The sequence below is a fragment of the Carex rostrata genome, chromosome 23 (assembly GCF_964058835.1).
Source record: "Carex rostrata chromosome 23, lpCarRost1.2, whole genome shotgun sequence".
NCBI classification, from domain to species: Eukaryota; Viridiplantae; Streptophyta; class Magnoliopsida; order Poales; family Cyperaceae; genus Carex; species Carex rostrata.
Window position 1 is genome coordinate 7,754,533 of NC_135940.1, and position 20,596 is coordinate 7,775,128.

At 35.6% G+C, this 20,596-nt stretch overlaps 2 protein-coding genes across 3 annotated transcripts; one reads left to right on the forward strand and one right to left on the reverse strand.

Annotated features, from left to right (window-relative positions):
- Positions 1-1,523: 1,523 nt before the first annotated feature.
- Positions 1,524-12,524, reverse strand: VPS35B (VPS35 homolog B). Its single transcript, XM_078324437.1, has 21 exons — positions 12,147-12,524; positions 11,479-11,575; positions 10,913-11,039; positions 10,283-10,468; positions 10,102-10,189; positions 9,614-9,670; positions 9,010-9,099; positions 8,550-8,672; positions 8,123-8,197; positions 7,985-8,044; positions 7,610-7,726; positions 7,251-7,490; positions 6,508-6,666; positions 5,502-5,591; positions 5,135-5,224; positions 4,783-4,851; positions 4,624-4,704; positions 3,938-4,045; positions 3,316-3,419; positions 2,368-2,481; positions 1,524-1,993 (listed from the first exon to the last, which is right to left on the reverse strand). Exons 1-21 carry the CDS (start codon positions 12,240-12,242, stop codon positions 1,780-1,782), a joined length of 2,385 nt encoding a protein of 794 aa, XP_078180563.1. The 5' UTR covers positions 12,243-12,524; the 3' UTR covers positions 1,524-1,779.
- A 2,186-nt stretch (positions 12,525-14,710) lies between these two features.
- On the forward strand, positions 14,711-19,534 carry EMB1967 (Forkhead-associated (FHA) domain-containing protein). Of its 2 annotated transcripts, none has more exons than XM_078324892.1 (7): positions 14,711-14,935; positions 15,576-17,105; positions 17,719-17,773; positions 18,119-18,267; positions 18,399-18,485; positions 18,770-18,898; positions 19,247-19,534. In XM_078324892.1, exons 1-7 carry the CDS (start codon positions 14,855-14,857, stop codon positions 19,373-19,375), a joined length of 2,160 nt encoding a protein of 719 aa, XP_078181018.1. In that variant the 5' UTR covers positions 14,711-14,854; the 3' UTR covers positions 19,376-19,534. The 2 variants fall into 2 exon arrangements, with proteins under 2 accessions (XP_078181018.1, XP_078181019.1); XM_078324893.1 differs by lacking the exon at positions 19,247-19,534 and adding an exon at positions 19,030-19,135 and having other exon boundaries at positions 18,770-18,989.
- Positions 19,535-20,596: the final 1,062 nt, after the last annotated feature.

Here is a 20,596-nt window from a genome sequence, read left to right on the forward strand (position 1 = left end):
TTTGCAGCCCTACTCGGTTGGGAAGTTGGGAAGGTTACGTACGCAAAAGACAACATCAAGTGTTACTATATGTAGAAAAAAGAAAGAAAAATAGAACAATCCAAGCGCACGAATTTTCCAGATGTTCTTGGCTCTGGCGGTGAAAGTTGAAACAAAGAAAACGATGTTGCAAAGAACATTTCAAATTTCTTTGGTTTATTGGTTATTTGTCTCCATCACATCCTCTCCACACCAACTGTCATTTTTGCATCTGAGAAAATTCTAAACCACGATTTGCAATCCTCGGGTTCTTCTCTTCTTCCTCAAAATTATGATACCATTTACGAGAGGGAAATGGTCATATTAGGGCTGTCAAAAAAGCTCGCGGCTCGCCTCTAGCTCGCTCGCTCAGTAGTGGGCCGAGCTGTTAAAGAGTCAGCTCGGCCTAGGCTCGGACCAAAATAAACGAGCTGAGCCAGGGGTCAGCTTGGACCGGGCCAGCTTGGCTCGTTAAGCTACAGTGAATTTAGGGTTTAGTCCCGTATAATTTTAAGTCTAGTCCCATTTTCAAAGGCGCAATTATGCAAAATTGATGTATTTTTGGTTTGGAAAGAAATGATATGGGCTTTAATGGGTTGAAGATGTGCATGCTGGACGATTTCTTAAATTTTTTGAATGGGCTTTCTTATTTTTTTATTTTTGAATTTGTATAATAGCAGCCCAGTAAAGCCCAGCGAGCCAGCTCATCAGCTCGCGAGCTAGCCCGGGCTGGTTTGTCACGAGCTGAGCCAGGGGTTTTGGCTCGGGTGACCTAGATCCAGCTCGCTCGGTCTAGGCTCGGGCCAAAATAAACGAGCCGAGTTAAGGCCCAGCTCAGCCCGAGCCAGCTCATTTACAACCCTAATGCATCATAAGACATTGATTGCACATCGCTTGAGATATCTCAAATTTTGAGTTGATTTATGGAAAATCAGGACCGTTTAAATACTTATTGTACGAATATCGTCTTGAGCATTTCAAACAGTCCACGAATTGAATAGGGCTCGGCGACTCTGGCACAACTGAAATTTTTGAATGAGATGCGAAGTAGTATTCTTGGAGAAACTGATAATTTTAATTGAGTCTGCATCCTTAGCATTAAGGCACTGTTTGAGTTTAGCTCCAGACCATTTCATCATAATTCGGACCAATCCGTCCAACGCCTGTAATGCACGGGGCACCTTAATTATTCATGCTGATTTAAATCGAATGGTCCAAATCTATACTCAAAATTTGAGTTAACAGAAAATACGAATTCCAAAGGTCCAACAGTAGCAGAACACGATCCAGCACAGCTCTATTTTGTTCGAAGTATTGTAATTTCTTCTGTTTTAAAATAAATTTTAGATAGTCTGACAGTTTTAGAAACTGGAAAATAGAAAATACAAACTATAGCAATACCGCAATACTGTTGTCACAGTTTTTCCATTAAAACACAATGCTGGTGCTATATTATGTCAGAAATGAAACATTAGTGAAATAAATACTTATTCAGCATCAGCTTAAAGTTATGTACACAATGATTTATAAACAGCAACTTAGAACCAGAATCCTGAAGAATCTTAGTTCCATGTCAAAAAAACATCTCAAAAACTGAAACGCAAAAGAAACAAAATTCAAATGAAATAAAATAGACATCCACTCATACATTTGAAAAATTGTACAATCTTATGAATTTCCAAAAGGTCCATCCATTACCTATCTAAAGAACAAAAAAGAGCAAATAGATTACACCAATACATAGTCATCTCTTAGTAAGAATCAACTGGTTTTAATGGGCTCATACTTCTCACCCATACTACCGCCCTTTTGCTTCTGAAATTGAATGTATCGCATTGTACTGGCAAAGAAGGCATCGGCCGAGGGATTTGATGTGGCATTCTCCCCCTGCATCTCAGTTGTGATAAGTTCAATGAGACCTTGGACAGCTGAGGTGGTAATCTGGGGATTTCCCTTCTCAAAGAAGTAAAGGTACCTGCAATACATAACAGGCGAGTTTCGTTTAATACACTTTAAAAATTCTATAGAGGTAAAGAACTGCTTGAGGCACAAAGTGTTACATGCACAGGAGAAAAAAAATGAGAGGCAGCCTCTCTTGGCATAACTTTTTGGTACATAAGTTGTCAAAGCCTTTTTTTACATAAATATTTCAAACTCCAAAATTCAATAACAAATCTGAGTCATTAATCTTGATCTTCTTTACCAGCTTGTGAAGGATAAATGACTAAAAGACTTTCTGGTACCATATCTTTGGGCTAAATGACAATTACTGCTAAGGAATTCTAAAATAAAAATTTACTTGTTAAGGATTTCAATGAAGAGGGAGATGGATCTAAAATAAAAAATTACTTGTTAAGGATTTCAATGAAGAGGGAGACGGAGCCACCACTTCCCCGTGCAGCATTAGCCATCTGCTGTGCAGCATTTGCTATTCTCAAAGCACGTTTCAAGCACAGAAGAACCCTAGTCGGCATATATACAATTAAGTAAGAAATTAAATGATCAAGAAACTCTCCCATTTTTAATTTCATAACACAAGGTAATGGAGCAGTTTCATGTGTGTAAAATGTTTCAATGCGCCATATACCCTACTGAAAAAAATATCAAACACTGATGTGGACTTTCCTGATCCATATGAAATATAGGGTTCTTATATATGGCTCTATAAAATACGGAAAAGGATTTATGTACCCCTCATTTCCTAATTTATTATAGAGGGTGCCCCAACTAACTCCAGCATTTCTACTTAACAAAAAATGTAGCAAAGTTGGCATAGCAGGAGGGGTATTGATGATATTTACTAAGATTTTGAGAAGCGAAATGACAATTTTCCTTCTTCATAGAGGTCACATGAGTTGCAACAAGAAGAAAGTCACAACTACTTCAAACACAATTCTCTCTGGTAGAGAAAGGATATTTAGCAATATGGGTAATTGTAGGCAATTGTGAGTAAGAGGGGCTATTAATGATATTTATTAATCTTTAGAGCAGCAAAAAGAGAATTTTCCTTCTGCATGGCACTTATCTATATATAGTCACATGAGAATTATTCTGACAGTAACTGGGGACAATTCCAAATTGCAATAGGAAGAAGCTCACAACTACTCAGACACTATTATTCTCTGATAGAGAGTAGACAGAAGGCCATATGAGAAATTATAAGAAATCAGAACAAGGGTAGATTTCACATTTCCCATGCTTTACAGCTAAGAGTCTAATTTGGCAAGGTTAGAAATGATAATTCCAGATTTTATAGGTGCACATAAAAGTGCTTCCAAAAAGCAAAATTACACCTACCTTTCCCCATCCTTCACTCCATCCTGATCTTCAACCCAAAAGAGATGAGAACACGCATACACCGCTCTGCACTGGTCAGGTTTCTTTAGAAGCTTTGCTGAGTACTGCACAAAAGAGGAGATGCATGAAGTTACAAAATACTTAACAATAAACTGTGTAAAAGAAAGTAAAAGACAGCATTTGACTACATCTTCTGAATTAGAAAAGTGATATGGGAAGAGACTTTGGCAGATCAAAACTCCACATTGCTGTCCATGCAACAGACATTGAATGCCTTCCATGATTTAGTTTTTAGTTGAACCCACAATCAAGGCAACTAGAGTGACCAGATTTATATCTAGTTCAATAATAGAAAAAGGTCTAAGGGCAAATCACCATTCTTGCATTTGGGCGTCATGTGTAAGAAAGAAAGAAAAAATTATGTGCATCGCAAAAAATAACAAATTGGGTGGTTCTTGCAATACAACAAATAATAGATGCAATTTTGCAGTAAGTACCAAAATTAACAAGCTGCAATGATTAGGATTTTCCACTGATAGGAGATTTATTACCAGAGTAAAACAAAACAAGAACAGCAATATCTCAAGAAAATACATAGAAGGTTTTGAAAAAAGGAGTATACCCCAGTCGCCTTATGAGTAAGTGTGTCCCTGTTTTCAACCCCAAATATGTTCATTCGTTGCAGTGTCCCTATTATAAGGTGAATAGCAGTCACTTGGGCTTTTGAATCCTGAACAGAAATCAATTAAATAAAAAGACAATTATTAAGACAAGTACTCAATTGTGAAATGAATGGCACAGGTTATGAATTTGCACTTTTTCCTTACCGAACTGCATTTCCGGTAGCTGTAATATTTATGGATTATTTCCAACAAGGTAAGCAAAGGTATACACAAGTTATGTCGAACATTTTTTGTATTATGTTTAAAAATTGGATCATCGATGATTACAAGCAAACAGCAGAACCAACATCAGAATCGGTATAACCAGCAAAAAATACAAAAGAACGACTATTTCAGCTGGCATTATTAACCAAATAAATTCACCTCACAGTTGGTCCATGCAAACTTCAAAACGAAAGTGCAATACCCATATTAGCTTGGGTACAGATTAGCATATTTTTGGATAACAAGCAATAATAAAAATATAACAACAAAAGAAGGAGACTTGTTATGGAGAAGTTGCCTAGTGTATGTACAGATAACCCCATAATTTCAGGGTGGTACTAGCAAATGTGAGAAGCATTCTTATCATAAACAATAGATCTTAGTAAAAGAAAAATAACAACAAATCAGATATGAGCAATACCGCAATTTCCTCTTCGTACAAAATGAAAGCCTGGGTAAAGAACTCATATGCTACTGGTTCTAGGTCGCAATCATTTGCAGCCTGACAGATGAAGAGAGAAACTAGTCAGAGAAGACATCAAAAAGAGTAAAAAGGTCAAATGCAAATTCTTTAGAATACCTCAGCACATTGCAAGTATAGCCGCAGCGACAACTCCGGGCATGGGACTGAATATAATGCCTCAATGGTCTGAAAAAAATGTCATTTCAAATTTTACGCATGAGTTCCTCAAAGCTTTGCAATTATGCCCCAAGTTAATTCTACTCGGTTAACTCTTGGTTGCAAAACTAGGCCTAAACTAAGTCCCAACAGTGCAATTACACTGGATGATGCAGCAAATCAGCCAAGAAAACAGAAATGATGCATACAATATAATGTTTGATGATATTAACTGATTGTAATATTTAGTTCATCCATCCTTCCAAAATGTCCAAATCTAGTCATCATTTTGCAATCTGATCAAGAAAATAACCTGATTAAGGATTTGAAAAATTTTCTTAGGGGTCGTGGGGACATCTTCTCCAACAACATCCCCATCCTGAGTTTGTAAACGCCTCACCAACTGCAGAAGAAAAAAGAAAATGTAGGCATATATAAAATATGAATAAAAAAAACTGAAGAAAATTTCAAAGCAAATGTCTAATAATAATTCAAAATACAGTCTATAGTTGTACTATTGTAAACATCTCTGTTTGTACAATACTTGCACATACAAAGGTACACTCCACAAAGTTAGGTTTCACACTACCAGGGTTACTAAGCACAGGGCATAAACATGTGGTGCAAATCTTGAGTAAAATATAAGCATCTGAATTCCTTAGTAGAAAATATCAAAGTACCTTAAGAGCAGAGAAAACAAATGAAGGTACAGTGAAAGGAAACCGCTTGGGACCACCACGAAGAATATGCTTCTGCACAGTGCAAATAATCTGAAACAATGGAAAAGAAGAACAGTTTTCTCAAAATAGCTTCTCTGGAAACAAATGTCATTGACCTAGACCACATGATAATTTCATAGGAGCAAGTACATTTGCAAGTCATGGTTACAATCAAGTAGTGTATGAAAAAGAGAACGTATTTAAACTAAAGCAACAGAAAGAAAAGCCCTCAATTGACAAGGAAACAATTCGTTGTGGAAGGGTCTGCTCAAGATAATAGAGAGAGAACAACAGAAAAAAAAAAAAAATAATAATTAACTGCCTTATAAATTACAGAAAGAAAATATTAGCTGCTCCTGTTAAAATAGCATATAAACGAAGAAAAATATAAAAATAGCAACTAGAAGAAGCACATTAATTACAGTCTCTTTAGTAGGGGTGTCAACGGGTACGAAACGGGTTGGGTGGAAGCATTTTCATACCCTTACCGTTAAGTTAACGAAAAAAACTTTACCCTTAACCATACCGATAAGCCAACGAAACAAAACTTACCCATACCCGTCTTATCGAATTTGGTATGGGTCAGGTAAACGGATAAAAGGGTGCCATTGAATAGATATATGTGTCGTGAATAAAACTATATCATATAATGCATCATCCCCATATAAATATATATCTATATATATAATTTTATTTTTAATAATTACCGTATAGGATAACGGGTACGGAATACTCTTTACCCGTCATGTTAACGAAAAAAAAAATCTACCCTTACCCATACCCGATAAGCTAACAACAAAAACCTTACCAGTACCAGTCTTATCGAATACGATACGGGTCGGGTAAACGGATAAAAGGGTACCATTGACGCCCCTACTCTTTAGGTACTGACACAGCTAGGATATCAGCATACACAATACGAACTGTTAGGCTTAAGATAATAGTAATGCATAATGTTCAGACAAACCTTTAACATCTCCTCTTGGTCGTCATTGTGCAACATGTGGATAAGACGGGCGACAGAGTTTTGCTCCTCTTTGAAATCCTCTTCATCCACATCATCATCATCCTGGGTCCCATCCATGTCCCTAATCAGCCCTTTTATCAGCTCAAAAAGCGCTTCCACCTACAAAATCAAGGTTTGTCTTTTGATCCTTGTTGCTAAGTGCTCAAATGGGAGTAATTATGGGTCTGACTGATGCCTGAACATTGAGATATGGAGCCAATTAATGCAAACAATGCCCGAAATCAAACTTAATTTTGGGATCACATATCCCTTCTAGTCGAGCCATGGATGAATTATTTTGATAGTATGGATTAATTCAGGTGGCACCAAAATTTAGTTAATTTCAACTTGATGTTAGCTTGTGTTTTTGTTATTCATTATGTAAGCCATTATAATTAAAACAGTCTCATGTGATGCATCAGACTAGGATTGGTAAAAAAAGGCTTGTTTATTATGTTTCTTTTACTAGAACTCAGAAACTAACAATAAAAATAAATTAATATACAACTCAACTAATCAATAAGTCTATTTTTGCAAGTACTATTTTGAATATACGTTATTCAAATTAAGTGATATAATCAAAGAAAAATTTCAAAGCTACTTAATAATCGGTCCAAAATAAGGTTTAGATACTTCTCAGCAAAAGGCACAGTACCATACCATTGAGATTGAGGTCTAGTACTGGCATGAACCAGCTATATTACCTTATCTGAAGTAGAAATACAAGTTGTGTTCTTCATGATGCTTTGTATAATGACAACAGCCATGACCTTGGTTGTGGCATTATCCAAGTGATCCATAACTTTGGGATAGTTAGAAAGCTCTAAAGCAGTGACAATATTGCTATACTTCTCCAAAGGTGCACTCAGAAGTGCAACTATCTGTTTGGTCGCACGGCTGTCTTGAAGTTTTTCTTTGCCTGATAGTTTCTTCACGCACGCTCCCTGTTAAAACAAATTTCCACTAATTCATACTAAAAATCTGTTCAACATTTATATAAAAAAATTAACCAAATAGGTGCTATATTGCAGAATATACATAAATCTAGGTGAAGAGGACGTACCAGGACTTGATCAACATAATCGAGTCGATCAGGGTGTACACGAAGAGTAAATGTCAGAAGGGAGACATAAAGAGTTATTGCACCAACCGCAGGCATGTCCGGTTGCGCTTCTATGACCTGCCATCAATATTTTTCTCATATTTAGTAGACTAACATACCGGTACGGGATAGTATAGTAAGAGTGCCTCCATGACATGGAACCAATAACCGAATTGCAAAATACTAACCAAAAGAAAAAGAGAAAAGAAAACAGTGCTCAAATATCATCAGCGCAATATCAGTAACACTGTATGGTGATCAAGAGTTCCCGGTTCCATAAGGTGGTCACAATAAAATATTCTATATAACATAATGATAGGAGATACAAAAACACACCTTTCCAATCGCACTACTAAATTTCGCAAAGGCTTCAACTTGCAAGAATTCAGGCAAAACCTGTATGTATTCCAATTTGAAAAATAAAAGATGGAATTTATATAGTATATTGTGTTTCACAGTTGGATAAACACATACCTCGGCACTTGATGCGGCATAGTTTGACAACCTCTCCATCAATTGTGATAGGACTGTTTTTATATCAACACCAGGCTGTAACAAGAGGATGAAATGAATTCTTGACAATTCCCACCATGCAGAATAAAAAGGAGCAAGTTGTCTGTCTTTCTAGTTTATTTATTTCTATACCTTTTCCATGATTTGTACTTATCTAGTGAACTGGTACTGTATGTCCACTCAGTTTATATCAGAACTGGTACTGTATGTCCACTCAGTTTATATCAGTACCGGCTTCAATAATATAAGAAATTTGTAGCAGTTACCAGAACTAAACACGGAGCCAATCATATCAGAAAGAAGAGCATGAATTTCACCAATACTTGTATTAAGAAAGAAGAGAATGAACTTCACTGATTCTTGTAGTAAGAAAGTAAGTATTGCCAACCTGAAGCTGTGGGAATGCGCTTAATAGTGTTTCCAATGTTTGCAAATGGTACTCATCAGGGAAAACTTGAATTATGCAATCCATCAAATAAAATTGTGCCAAGTCGTCTTTACAATTGACAACCTGTCAAAGCATTGGCCAAAAACTGTCTCAGAATATAGACCAATACAATGGATTCAAAGTAACTACTGTCTCAGAGTATAGACCAATACAATAGATTCAAAGTAACCAAGCACTACAGTTTAAATTTTAAGGCCATACATGTTTAAAAATAATTTTAACTTGTAAACTTGGATTAACAGTTCCGTGTGGAATTTTGCTGTGTTGTGCATGTAAGGATGTAGTGTTTCTTCTAACAAGCTTACTACAACTTTTCTTGTGAGCATTGCATATGCTTTGTTGTATTTGTGTCTCCTTTTTCTTGATTGAAGGAAAAAAAACAATGGCAAATAACTATAACCTGTTCCAAGATTCTAGGAAGAACAGTTTCTTTGTACGTCTCAAGGTCAACACCTTCAATCTGACTTAAGACATGAAGATTTTTCCCCACCTATAAAGGAATAACAAATTAAACAAAATAATAAGGAGAAATTTATTTATATGCCAATCAAAACTTCTAATGTTAGATATTGCCCCATCAAAACTTTAAAATTTCCTGCTTATCCATCCAAAACTAAAGTACCTTAAACAATAGCCCCACTTATGGATTTAACCAACTTAAATCAATTTTTATTATAAATTAATATCAATTAAAAAGGAAAATGACTGTTATAACCTCAAACCCAAATTATCAAAGGAAAAAAAATAGTTCCTCATAAAGGTATTCTCTTCCTATCTTTGATTTGATACGATTGATCTGATTTTCTCATTCGGGTGATTTCTTGATCAAACCTTATTGGGGTGATTTTTCTTTTAATTGATATTAATTTAAGTTATAACGGGGAAATGTCTAATAGTACAAGTTTTAATGCTGATATAACATTTTTTTCTCAATAATGAAATTGAAGTTTCATAATATAGATTTCAAAAGTAAAAGTCTGAAATTTATTTATATTGTATTTTACAAGGTCACGTAGTTCGCTCCTTTCTTTCTCCCGCTTCTCTTTGTCTCTATGAGGCCCCTGAAAGCCATAGATAAAACGTCAACTAAAAGAGCCCAACATATAGAAATGAGGGATGAAGCCCCCTAAAGTTTCTACTCCTAAATATTTGTAGTGTGAACATACACATGTTTTAGCAACAGACCTAAAACTGAAAAAAATTATAAAGAGCCAAACATTTCACTATTAGAAGAGTGCCTTAAGTCAGTGTTTCCTTGATTACTACAACAAAATTTCCTAAATCAAGTCTCAACCAGCCAAATATTATCAATTTAAGCTACAATTTAAACCCAATTTAGCCTCGATATGCTAATACAATAATTAGACACAAGAAGTGCGTTGAGCAATGACCCAACACCAATACATGCTCAGTTAAAGTTACTATATGCAAAGAATTAGAAGAAGATGGACCCAAAATTGAGTATTTTTTTTGTTTGTTTTAATTCACGAACCTGTTGTTGCATCCTAACCCAGAGTTTGTTCATTTCTACGAAGTTCTGAAGAACAAATTCAATAGCATCATTTACACTATCAGCATCCCTGTAGAGAAAATGCAATTTATAAAAATGCAACTCTAAATTTGTTCCATAATTCATAAAAAATGTTAAGTTCCAGTGCTTTTGTATTGCTCACCCTTCATATTCGCTTCCAATATCAGGTAGTTTGTCACGGCTAATCTGGCAGAGGTAACTCCTCAAGAAAAGTCCACGGAGAGGGTGCTGAATACCCCTGCACATCTCCACTAGGTCCTTCAATACGTCCTTTGCTGGAGCCTCTTTTGATTTTATATACACTGATCCTACTGTGCAGAGCAGATACCTACAAACCAGAATTTCTCTTACATTTTCATTTACATAAACAACAAAATATTGGGGAGGAGGTGTTCAACCAGCCTTCTCCCATCACATGTGAGGCCAATATTAGGAAATTTTAAGCAAGTGGCTCGTCTTGGTTTGGACAGTTTGATACTAAAAACGAGCTTGGGCTTTAGAATGTTCGTCAAAAGATACGATTTTGGTTGGAAAATGCAAAGATTGCCCCATTAGATTTCAATATGATTACTGAAATGTTACTAGTGCATTTAGACTGGTATGAACCCATTAACCAGTAAGACTGGTTTTATCTTCTCTTTCACTGAACTTTTTTGTGTTGCATAGCAGTTCGTCCATATGCAAGAGTGAGGTTTGATTTGGGAATATAACATAAAGTTATGCGCAATAACCAATGTAATGAATGCCATTAATTAAAAGAAGGCATGCTTACAGTCTTGGCAGGACATTGCCGGCATGCTGAACAAGCTCATAGAGGTCTACAACAGAGCAGTTGCCACGAGTCGTCTCCTCTCTGAAGAACATCTCTAGCTTTCTCATCTCATCAAATGCTCTCATGTCTGTGGTGGAACATTGAAATATGTAAATCAACAATTCCCAGTTGTGTTTATATATTGATAATAGTAAATTTCTTTTCTTATCGTACTACTGAGGCCAGACACTGTTGTGTGAACCTCACTTAACAATCCCTCCCCCCCCTCAAACTGTGGTAATGGTCATATACTTTTTAAGTCCTTTGTTTCGGCTTTTAGACCTGTTTGCCTCTGCATGGGATCAATGAGAAACTGGAAATGTGGGGAATTGCATGAAAGTTCCTGTTAGTTTCTGTTAAAGTAACACAGAGAAGCTTCGCAATTGCTGAAGTTAACCAGTACAGTAACACAAAAACATTGAAAATGACCAGACTTGAGCCAAAGCTGAACAAAACTTAGAAGTTTGTTAGATCAATCATTTTTCTTTACTTAAAAATAAAATAAAATACAAATTAGAACCACTTACAGAGTTCGTAATATTTGTGTGGGGAAAGGCGGGAGGTCCGAAGCTCTGACAGCATCTGTGCTGAGAACTTGAGAGCATCCTTCAGATTGTTTGAATCCTATCGATTGAGATGAAAGACACAGTAAGAAAGTAGCAAATGCTAATAATTGCTTCTTTTTCCGTAACCTATGAGTTAATTGGCGCTATGTGTCACTTCCAAGTACCAGAGAGTACTGTGACAGTCACAGTGAGTAATTCATTTGCATTTTGTTTTGCTTGATTTCTTTCTAATAATTAATAAGATATACTAGAAGCTATAAGTCTTTCTATAGACACACATGAGGTTGTTCATTGCTGTTATCAAGTACCATACCAGTGCTTGACCACTGTACTCAGGCCAGTAGTGCATTTTCTTGTATCAGAAAATTAATATAAGAAATATTAGCTTAACCACGTTAACTGATAGACCTAGTCTGAATTGATAAAAATATATTCCTTGGACAATTGGAGCTCCAATTCTCCTACAGTTTTAAACTTCTAATTCGAGTGTACTTGTAAATCAAGAATTCATGTAGTAAAGATCTCGTGCCAAGTTGCTTTCAATCGCCACAAAAGGGCGGAGACCTCATAGTCAAGGCTGAAGTTATAGATAGCATAGAACTGAGGTTAGGGTTACGATTAGGACTTACGAGAGCACGGTGCATGTAGTAGGCATTTTGCTGGACGCCGGCGATCCCCTCGGCGAGCCACTTCTCCTCGTCCTCCGCCACCGTGTCGACGTGCATCTTCGCTTCTTCACGGCGAGGCAACCGATCTAGCTCTCCTCGAATCGGAGATCTCTTCTATATCAGGAAACGAGATATCTTATATCTGTTCTTTTTTTTGTACTTTCTGTTTGTCTATGATTGTTTCAGTGAATCTGGATTCGCATGTTATAATTGAGTTGTTTATGGTTTCTAATTTCTATTTCATTGTTTCGGTTCTTTTTTGGGTCAAAGAATTTTGGGATCTGTTGTAGAGAGAAGACGGACACAGTTGACGAGCTGGTGATGCCTGATTCGGTTCCACCCGATCGGGTTTGGACCGGATTGCTACCCGAGTCAGCTTACACTTGGTTAACTCGCGAGCACGATTGATATATTCGGGGAAAGATGCCGAAGAGCAGGTTTTGCAATGAAGTGCACCAGTCTCCACCTTTTCATTTTGTATCTATTGGTTGTGCGCTGCAGAAAGCAAAACTATCTCTGTCAATGTATTCATGTTTGATCGGATTTAGATTTAGTCAGGAGAGAAGGCAGCAGAAGATGAGTAATACTGGATTTTTTTTTTTGGTTATTCTGATCTGTAGAACCTTCAGCGATAATAGCAACAAAATATTAACTTCTGAATGTATATATTCACAAATTAGATTGAATTTACACGTTTAAAAAACTGAAAAATTCTTAGTACATAATTAGAAGACTAAACGCAATATTCTTGAACGTATGTATTCAGTGGTTTGGGTCATCGTGCCTGTTTATGTACTTGAAAAAAAAATAGCTCTTTATTAGCTTTCCAAATGTGTAAATATCTATTTATGTATTCAAATTTCTTTTCATATTTTTCAATTATTTGAATGCACGAGTTTCGTCAAAATTTGGAATGACTCAGAAAGTTTGTACATATGTTTCTCTCCTCTCTCTCCTCAAATTCCAGTTCAGGAGAAAGTAAACTCCATGGTCAGATCTGATTACAATACCGTTCCTCTTTTCTCCTTCCCTTTCTTTAATCGATGAGTTGAAGTACGTTCTAATGTCAGGTAGTATCTACTTCTCCACAAATCCTCTAAAGCATACCTTTTCCTGATATAAAACAGCCTAAAATAATCAGAAATTATAGTAAAGATATTTTAAACACAATCCTTATTCTATAACTAAGGATAACTTTAATTAGGCTTACTTCGATAGTAACTGAAAAGCTGCAGAATAATATCCCAAAATTTTCTAACACCGCTACTTGAAACAAATGCTCGTAGGGATCCATACCAGGCAGGGGTGAAATCGGGTCGGATATTATCCGATAGAATCCGGATTCGTATTCGAAAAATAGATATGGATATCCAATATTCAAATATCCGTGCAAATAGTGGTACATATATGGTTTTAAATTTTAATTATCCGTATCCGACTAATAGATATACCATATAGTTTAATATATTAATATAAAAATATTTATGTATATATTTATGAATATTCGATATCTGATCCGCATGTACGTATGTATCCGTATCCGAAAAGAAACAAATACGGATATGATTTTACCAATATCCGATCTATATCCGATCCATCTTCACCTCTAATACCAGGTCCTGCCAACAAATAGTCTCAATAATTCTTTATTTAACCAAAATCCATAGTACTTCTAATAGTATAATTATATTTTAAATATTCATCCTCGGACAATCTTAGAATGTTATTCAATAGTGGATAGTAACTCTGAATGCTCCATCAATAAATAATTGGGGGGCAAATTCAAGGAGGGAGAAGAAGAGGATCTTTTTGTCATTTTGAAATTTTACTGTTAAATTATTCAGGAAAAAAATATGAGTGAGTCTACGTTACTATGCATATCACGGGTTGTTACCGTGCTACGGTTCTATATTCGAGTTTTCAAATCCTAACGGTCGATCCGAACTGTTCATCTTGTTCTCCATATTAATATGTGTTTGGAGACCAAATTTTACATTTTTTGAAATTTTTTTACTATTTCTTTAGATATTTAGAAAATCACTTGATCTGAAAATTCTGGACCATCCAAAAACAGTGATTTTCAATAAATCTAAAAAAATAGTAAAAAAATTTCAAAAAATGTAAAATTTGGTCTCCAAACACATATTAATATGGAGAACAAGATGAACGGTTCGGATCGACCGTTAGGATTTGAAAACTCGAATATAGATCCGTAACACGGTGCCAAATCGTAATATGCATAGTATCATAGACTCACTCAAAAAATATTATGCTTGAGATAACCAATAATTTTAATTCCCCATGGAAAATAATTCCTATTTAAAGTTTTGACAGATAGATTTCTAAATTGCAATGTTTTGAATTTTGATTTTTGACAGACATACCAAATTTTTTCTTAAAAATTAGGATGCTCCAACCAAACAAAGTAAATGAAATAAAAAACGGAGGGAAAGTTGTCAAAATATAAGTACCTAGACGCAATTGTAAACTAGCGTAGGGTCTAAACGCGCAAAAAGGTGCTTCCTCTCGGAGCTCAGCCGAAGCATCTTTCCTAAACCCCAGTCTGTCTCTCTCTCTCTCCCTCCACCCCCAAATTCCCTATTTCCAAGCCCTAGTCCTGTCTATCGCTTCTCTCTGTCTATCGATCTCCATCGGAAACGAGAGAAACCATGGGAGCTCTCTCGTCATCCTCTTCGGAGGTCGCCAAGTGGGTCCCAGAGGACGACATCTTACTGAAAAACGCTATAGAGGTAATTTTTTTTTTCTTAACTCGATTTTTTTGTTTCTCTTTGGGTGTTATATTATTTTGGTAATTGTAAAGAGGGACGGAGGCGAAAAATTTATGGAAAATTGCGTATAGGCATCTCATGCTTTGCCGAAATTACAAGGAGACATAGCCTCTGTTGAGACAGAATATAAAAGAAAATTAGCAAAAAATTGTATGGTTTTATAGAAAATTTTGCTGTCCCTTTCTAAGTTGAGAGCCTTAGGAAGTATAGTATACCATATACCATATACTGCCTTAGTCCAACCTCTGGTGTGGATTCTTAGAAAATAAAGCAAATGTTCAGGTTTTATTCATTTTATTCAAAACTATTCTACCTCATATATACTGTTGAATTGAAGCAATATTAAATTAGAATCGTTAAAAGGAGATAGATGAATAAGGGGGGGGGGGGGATTTCTGTATGTGCTGGTTGATTTTCATTTTCGTATGCATTTCTACTGATTTTTTACTTGAACACTGTCAAAACTTAGTGCCACTCTTTAAGCCAGGTTGTATTATACTTTTTATAATTTATGAATTTCTACAGCACTTAGCTTACAAAAGAATACCTTTTTTTTATTTAAGTGATATCCTAAATTAATTTTTGTTTTTAATCAATGGAGGCTGGCGCTTCTCTAGAGGCATTAGCAAAAGGGGCTGTGAATTTCACTCGTCGCTTCTCCTTGAAAGAATTACAGGAGAGGTGGCGGGCCCTACTCTATGACTCAGAGGTGTCATCAGAGGCCTCTGCTCGCATGATTGAGTACGAATCCAGTACTCTCTCAAACCCTTCCATCAAACCAAACCCTAACCCTAACCCTAGCCCAAATCCTTACAAGAGGACTGCTGATTCTGTCAGGAGCCGGTACTATTCCATGCGCAAGCGGGTTTGTACATACCAGCCTGCGGAGACTGCTGTAGAGAATGACTTGCAGTTAGAGGACATTTTACCCTTTCTCTCTGATCAATCTGGTGGGGGGGCCGAATTTGATCCTCAACCTGACTATGCTGATAGCCTCCTTATGTCTCCTAAGATATGCCCAAATATTGAAGATAGAGAAGATTTAGAAATGGCCGAGTCGGATGGTGATGGGAAGAGTGGATGTGATCCTATTTCACGGGACCCAGATCCAATTTGGCAATCTATCCAGAGAGAGGAGCAGCAAGAGGCGCTGTCTCAGGTCAAGGAGGCCAGATCCAGCAGTGATATTAATGATGGTTATATTTTTTCACCAATGGACTTCGAGATCTTCATGAATGAAGGGGAGATTGCAGATACATCCTGCTCCATGTTTTTGAACTACCCACAGGATGAGGTGGCGAACCAGACAGGTGGGCCTGTTGCTGACTTGCCTGCCACTGAGTCAACTTGTGCCGATGGCAATAATGTAATAAATACAGTCTGCAGCTCAGTTCCTGCTGAGGTCATCCCACTCGAGGAGAAATTCATGGTTTGCGTGTTGAACACTGAAAGTTGGGATATACCCAACAACTCTCATTTGAACTTTGATGATGTATCGACAAACCCTAATCCTAACCCTAGCCTTAATCCCAATGATAGTGTTAATAAGCATAATTTAGACATGGTTGCCTCCTCTGCTATGCCATTGACTGATGGCAGACCAACTACTGGAGGTTTGATCGGAATGAAGTCAATGGATCCGGTGACGCCTTCACCTTCTTTGATACCAGTGCCTACCAGTCTAGAACCTTTAAGGACAATGGGACCTTCTGTTTTGCCACAAAAGGTGCCTATGGTGCATCCTTCCAATGTCATTAGACAAAACAGTACAGCTTCAAATGAACTAAACCCTGCATTGAATAACGTTACTGTACCTCAAGATATGGGAAATCGTGAGATTTATGAAAAACTGAATAAAGCAGAACTAGATCAGGCAGTTAATCAGATGGACTATTACTCAAACACGGTAAATTTACCTATGGGGGGTAAATTTGATGTGCCTGAGAACTGCGAGCCATCAACTCAAGCTGGCATGATAGTAGTAGTAGGAGAACACAATATATCAGGTCTGGGTCCCAGTCCGGGTCCGGGTCTAGACCTAACAACTGCATCCGCTTCAGACCACGAAGAACAGAAAGCTTCTGAGGAGAGCGACAATGAAGTTCCTAGTTTTTCTGACATTGAAGCTATGGTATGGGTCATAAATCAGCATTTTACAGTTTTTTATTTTATTTGAAGCAATATATTGCCAGTGAAGGCAGGAATTTAATCTACGGGGGTCAATATGCTTATATGCATATAAAGATTTATAGTTCTCAAACTTCTTTTTTTCTTGAAAAGAAGTATGAAGGTCAGCTTAAAATTTTTCTAAAATAAATGGGGTCAAATTTAGCATACATATAGCAATTTTATCTTCAATATTATAATCTATAGTACAAATTTTAAGGGTCTGTAGAAATAAATGGTGGTCAATGGACCCCCCATTTAGCAAATGTTGATCAGCCCCTATATATTGCAATACCTGCGGATGATACTGACAGTTCTTTGAGCTGCTATCATAATGTGATAGAAAAGATGTGTTTTTTTAAGTTTTGACTGAATGCACCTTTATCCTAACCAAGAACATTTCCTTTCTCCGAAATCAAACTAAAGTCTAGCAAAAGAATTTGAAATAGCAGTATTTCAGTTTGCATGGATTGATTAGTGCCAAATTGGTTAATTGTCAATATGAAAAAGCTGGAAATATTGGTTCATTTTGTACTTGATCATGGTCTTTGAGTGTTATTTTTTGTCATTTGATGTAGATACTTGACATGGATTTAAGCCCGTTTGATCAGGAGAATCATCTTGCAAAGGAAGGTACGGATTGCTAAGTTGCTAATGCAGCTTGATTGTCTAATTCTGTTTGAATTTGAATGCTAATATTCTTCAAAACTAGCTGTTTTTTCTTTTTAAATTTATATGCTTGAACCTAAATTAGATGAAATTGTGGTGTAATTGCACAATGAATGGTTTGTGAGGCTGAATTTGGCTAAAAATTTCAAAAGTTTGACACTGATCAGGTCATCTCTTAATCCTAGGAGTTGACTATATTATGGGGAGAACAAACTGTTTCAGTAAAGCAACAATAATGCTACTTTACTTGGGCTGATAAGTACTGTGTTTGTACAACTAATGGATTTGCACCTATGATTCTTTTTGCAGTTACAAGGTTCCACTGTGCGGAGAGTAGAAAGAGTCTCATGCGCCTTGAGCAAGGTGCCAGTTCCTACATGAATCGGTCCATTTTATCTCGAGGGGCATTTGCGGTATTCTACGGCCGAAATTTGAAGTACTTCATAAAGAGTCCTGAGGTATTTTCAAATAACAGATGGGGGACCTATGAAACCTTTTTACTATAGTAAATAACAATCCCTTCAGAACTTTCTGATATTTTGTTAGAGAAATATTTTGTAATTAAGCTGATTATTTTTCTACAATGAAGGTTTCAATTGGAAGAGAGACAGAAGATGTGAAAGTTGACATTGACTTGGGAAAAGAAGGACACGCGAACAAAATTTCCCGCAGACAGGTTTTCACCCTGTTTTCATTTTTACTTGGAATAACTTTTGTTATTGCCTGGAATAATTTCAATCCCTCTTAAAATCATTTGAAATGGTCTTAACTACTATTTAAGAACTCAAGATATGAAAGTGCAAATTGCCTATGTGCCCCTTTAAAGTTAAAACTCAAGTTCTAATACCCTCTTTATCAGTTGTATTTTTGTTTTATTATCCTACACTAGGCATTCCTGTAACTTCTAGTTAAATTTACATTTTTAAAATATTTAATTTTCGTCTTATTTTGGTGCCTTAGGCTGTGATAAAGATGGACGAGAGCGGCTCGTTTCACATAAAAAACATTGGCAAGTGTCCCCTCTTTGTGAATAGTAAAGAAGTACCTGCCAAAAAACGCATAAACTTAACTTCAAATTCTCTTATTGAGGTATTCTTCTCTCTCCCCCTCTTTCGATCATTTGATCAGATTCAATTTTGGATTTTTTTAGGGTATTATTGGTTATTCAGGTTATCATTAGGTTTGTTTGAGTATTGACTATTGAGTTCAAGGTCAATTAGGTTTGTTTGAGTTCTGAGTTCTGGTTATTGGGTCAGAGAGTCACCATTTGCAAATTCATCACTAATACACTCAAAACACTGCCAATTGAGATGCTTAAACAAAGAGTTCCTGCCAAAATAGAAAAGATAATTCTTTTTTAAAACATTTGTACTGTAATGTTTGTGCTTGTTTATCAGTTTATGTTTACTATTAATTTTTTTTTTTATCTTGTTACAGATAAGGGATCTAAGGTTCATATTTGACATTAACAAGAAAGCAGTGAGCCGGTATATTTTTAACATGCACCATACTGGTGAATTCCACCGTGCGAATTTTGAATATATCCCGGATTCAAAACTATTTTAGGGCTAATTTTAGTTGAAATTATAATTTTGTGGTTCATTTTATTTTCCTCCCGTTGTTGTTGCCTTCAATTGTAGCATTGAACCTTGCAATGCCTTATGGCAGCATAAATAGTGCTAAAGTATATATTACGAAATTAGCGAATTTTTTACTTGGTGGGAATTTTTTTCCTAAGATGCGTTTGGCAATCTTTTGTGTTGTAGGTGGGATTTGTTTTTTATTTTCTCATCAATCTTCTCAACTCTTCACAATTAATTCGATCGTAGTCAATCTTTCCCCCAACCAAACTCGTCTCTCTTCACAAGTTGAAGAAACATGCCTCTTAACTGATGCTTTCATTATAAATTTCTTCATATTTTGAAGTTTTCGTCGTTTTTTTTTATTTATATAAAATCAATATGCAAGTGTCCATTTTGATCTAGGCAGTTTGGAAATATATTATTTTTTTTACTATTCAAATAATATATCAAAATATTAATAATTATACAAATAAATATTTTTAATTTTACGAAAAATACGGTATAAATAAGAAAACTACGACATCTTTGGGCTTGGGCTGAGGTCTTGAGTCTTGACTATATTGCAAGACCTTTTTGAGTAAAAGACTATATTAAAAGTCGTGCATTTATTCATCTTATTAAAGGCACGAGATTTGTAGGCTAAAATAATTGAAATTGCTTAACCTCATGTTTGATTGTGACCTAAAAGGTGGAATAAAGGGGTTTAGACCTCGTTATTCCACTAGATAAGCATTAATTGCGTCGGATTAAGATGGTATAAGTCGATCTTTAGACCGGCCTAAATTAAACCACTTCACATGGTGATTTAATTTTATTCCATACTATGGCCTAACTCGAATGATTATAATAATATATTATTAGTATATAATTAGTATGTTATCATTAATAATTATTATTAGTACATAATTATATAATCAATATCTTATATTGTTTATATATTAAATAATTATTATATAATTAGTATCTTTTTATTAATAATTATTATTAATATATAATTATATAATTATTAAGTTGTATTGTTGATATATTAAATAAGAGATTACTATAATAATATTATAATATATTATGCTATAATTAATATATTAATATTATATAATTAGTATCTTATTATTAATAATTATTATTAATATATAATTAATATATAATTATATCTTATATTGTTAATATATTAAATAATTTATTATAATAATATTATAATATATTA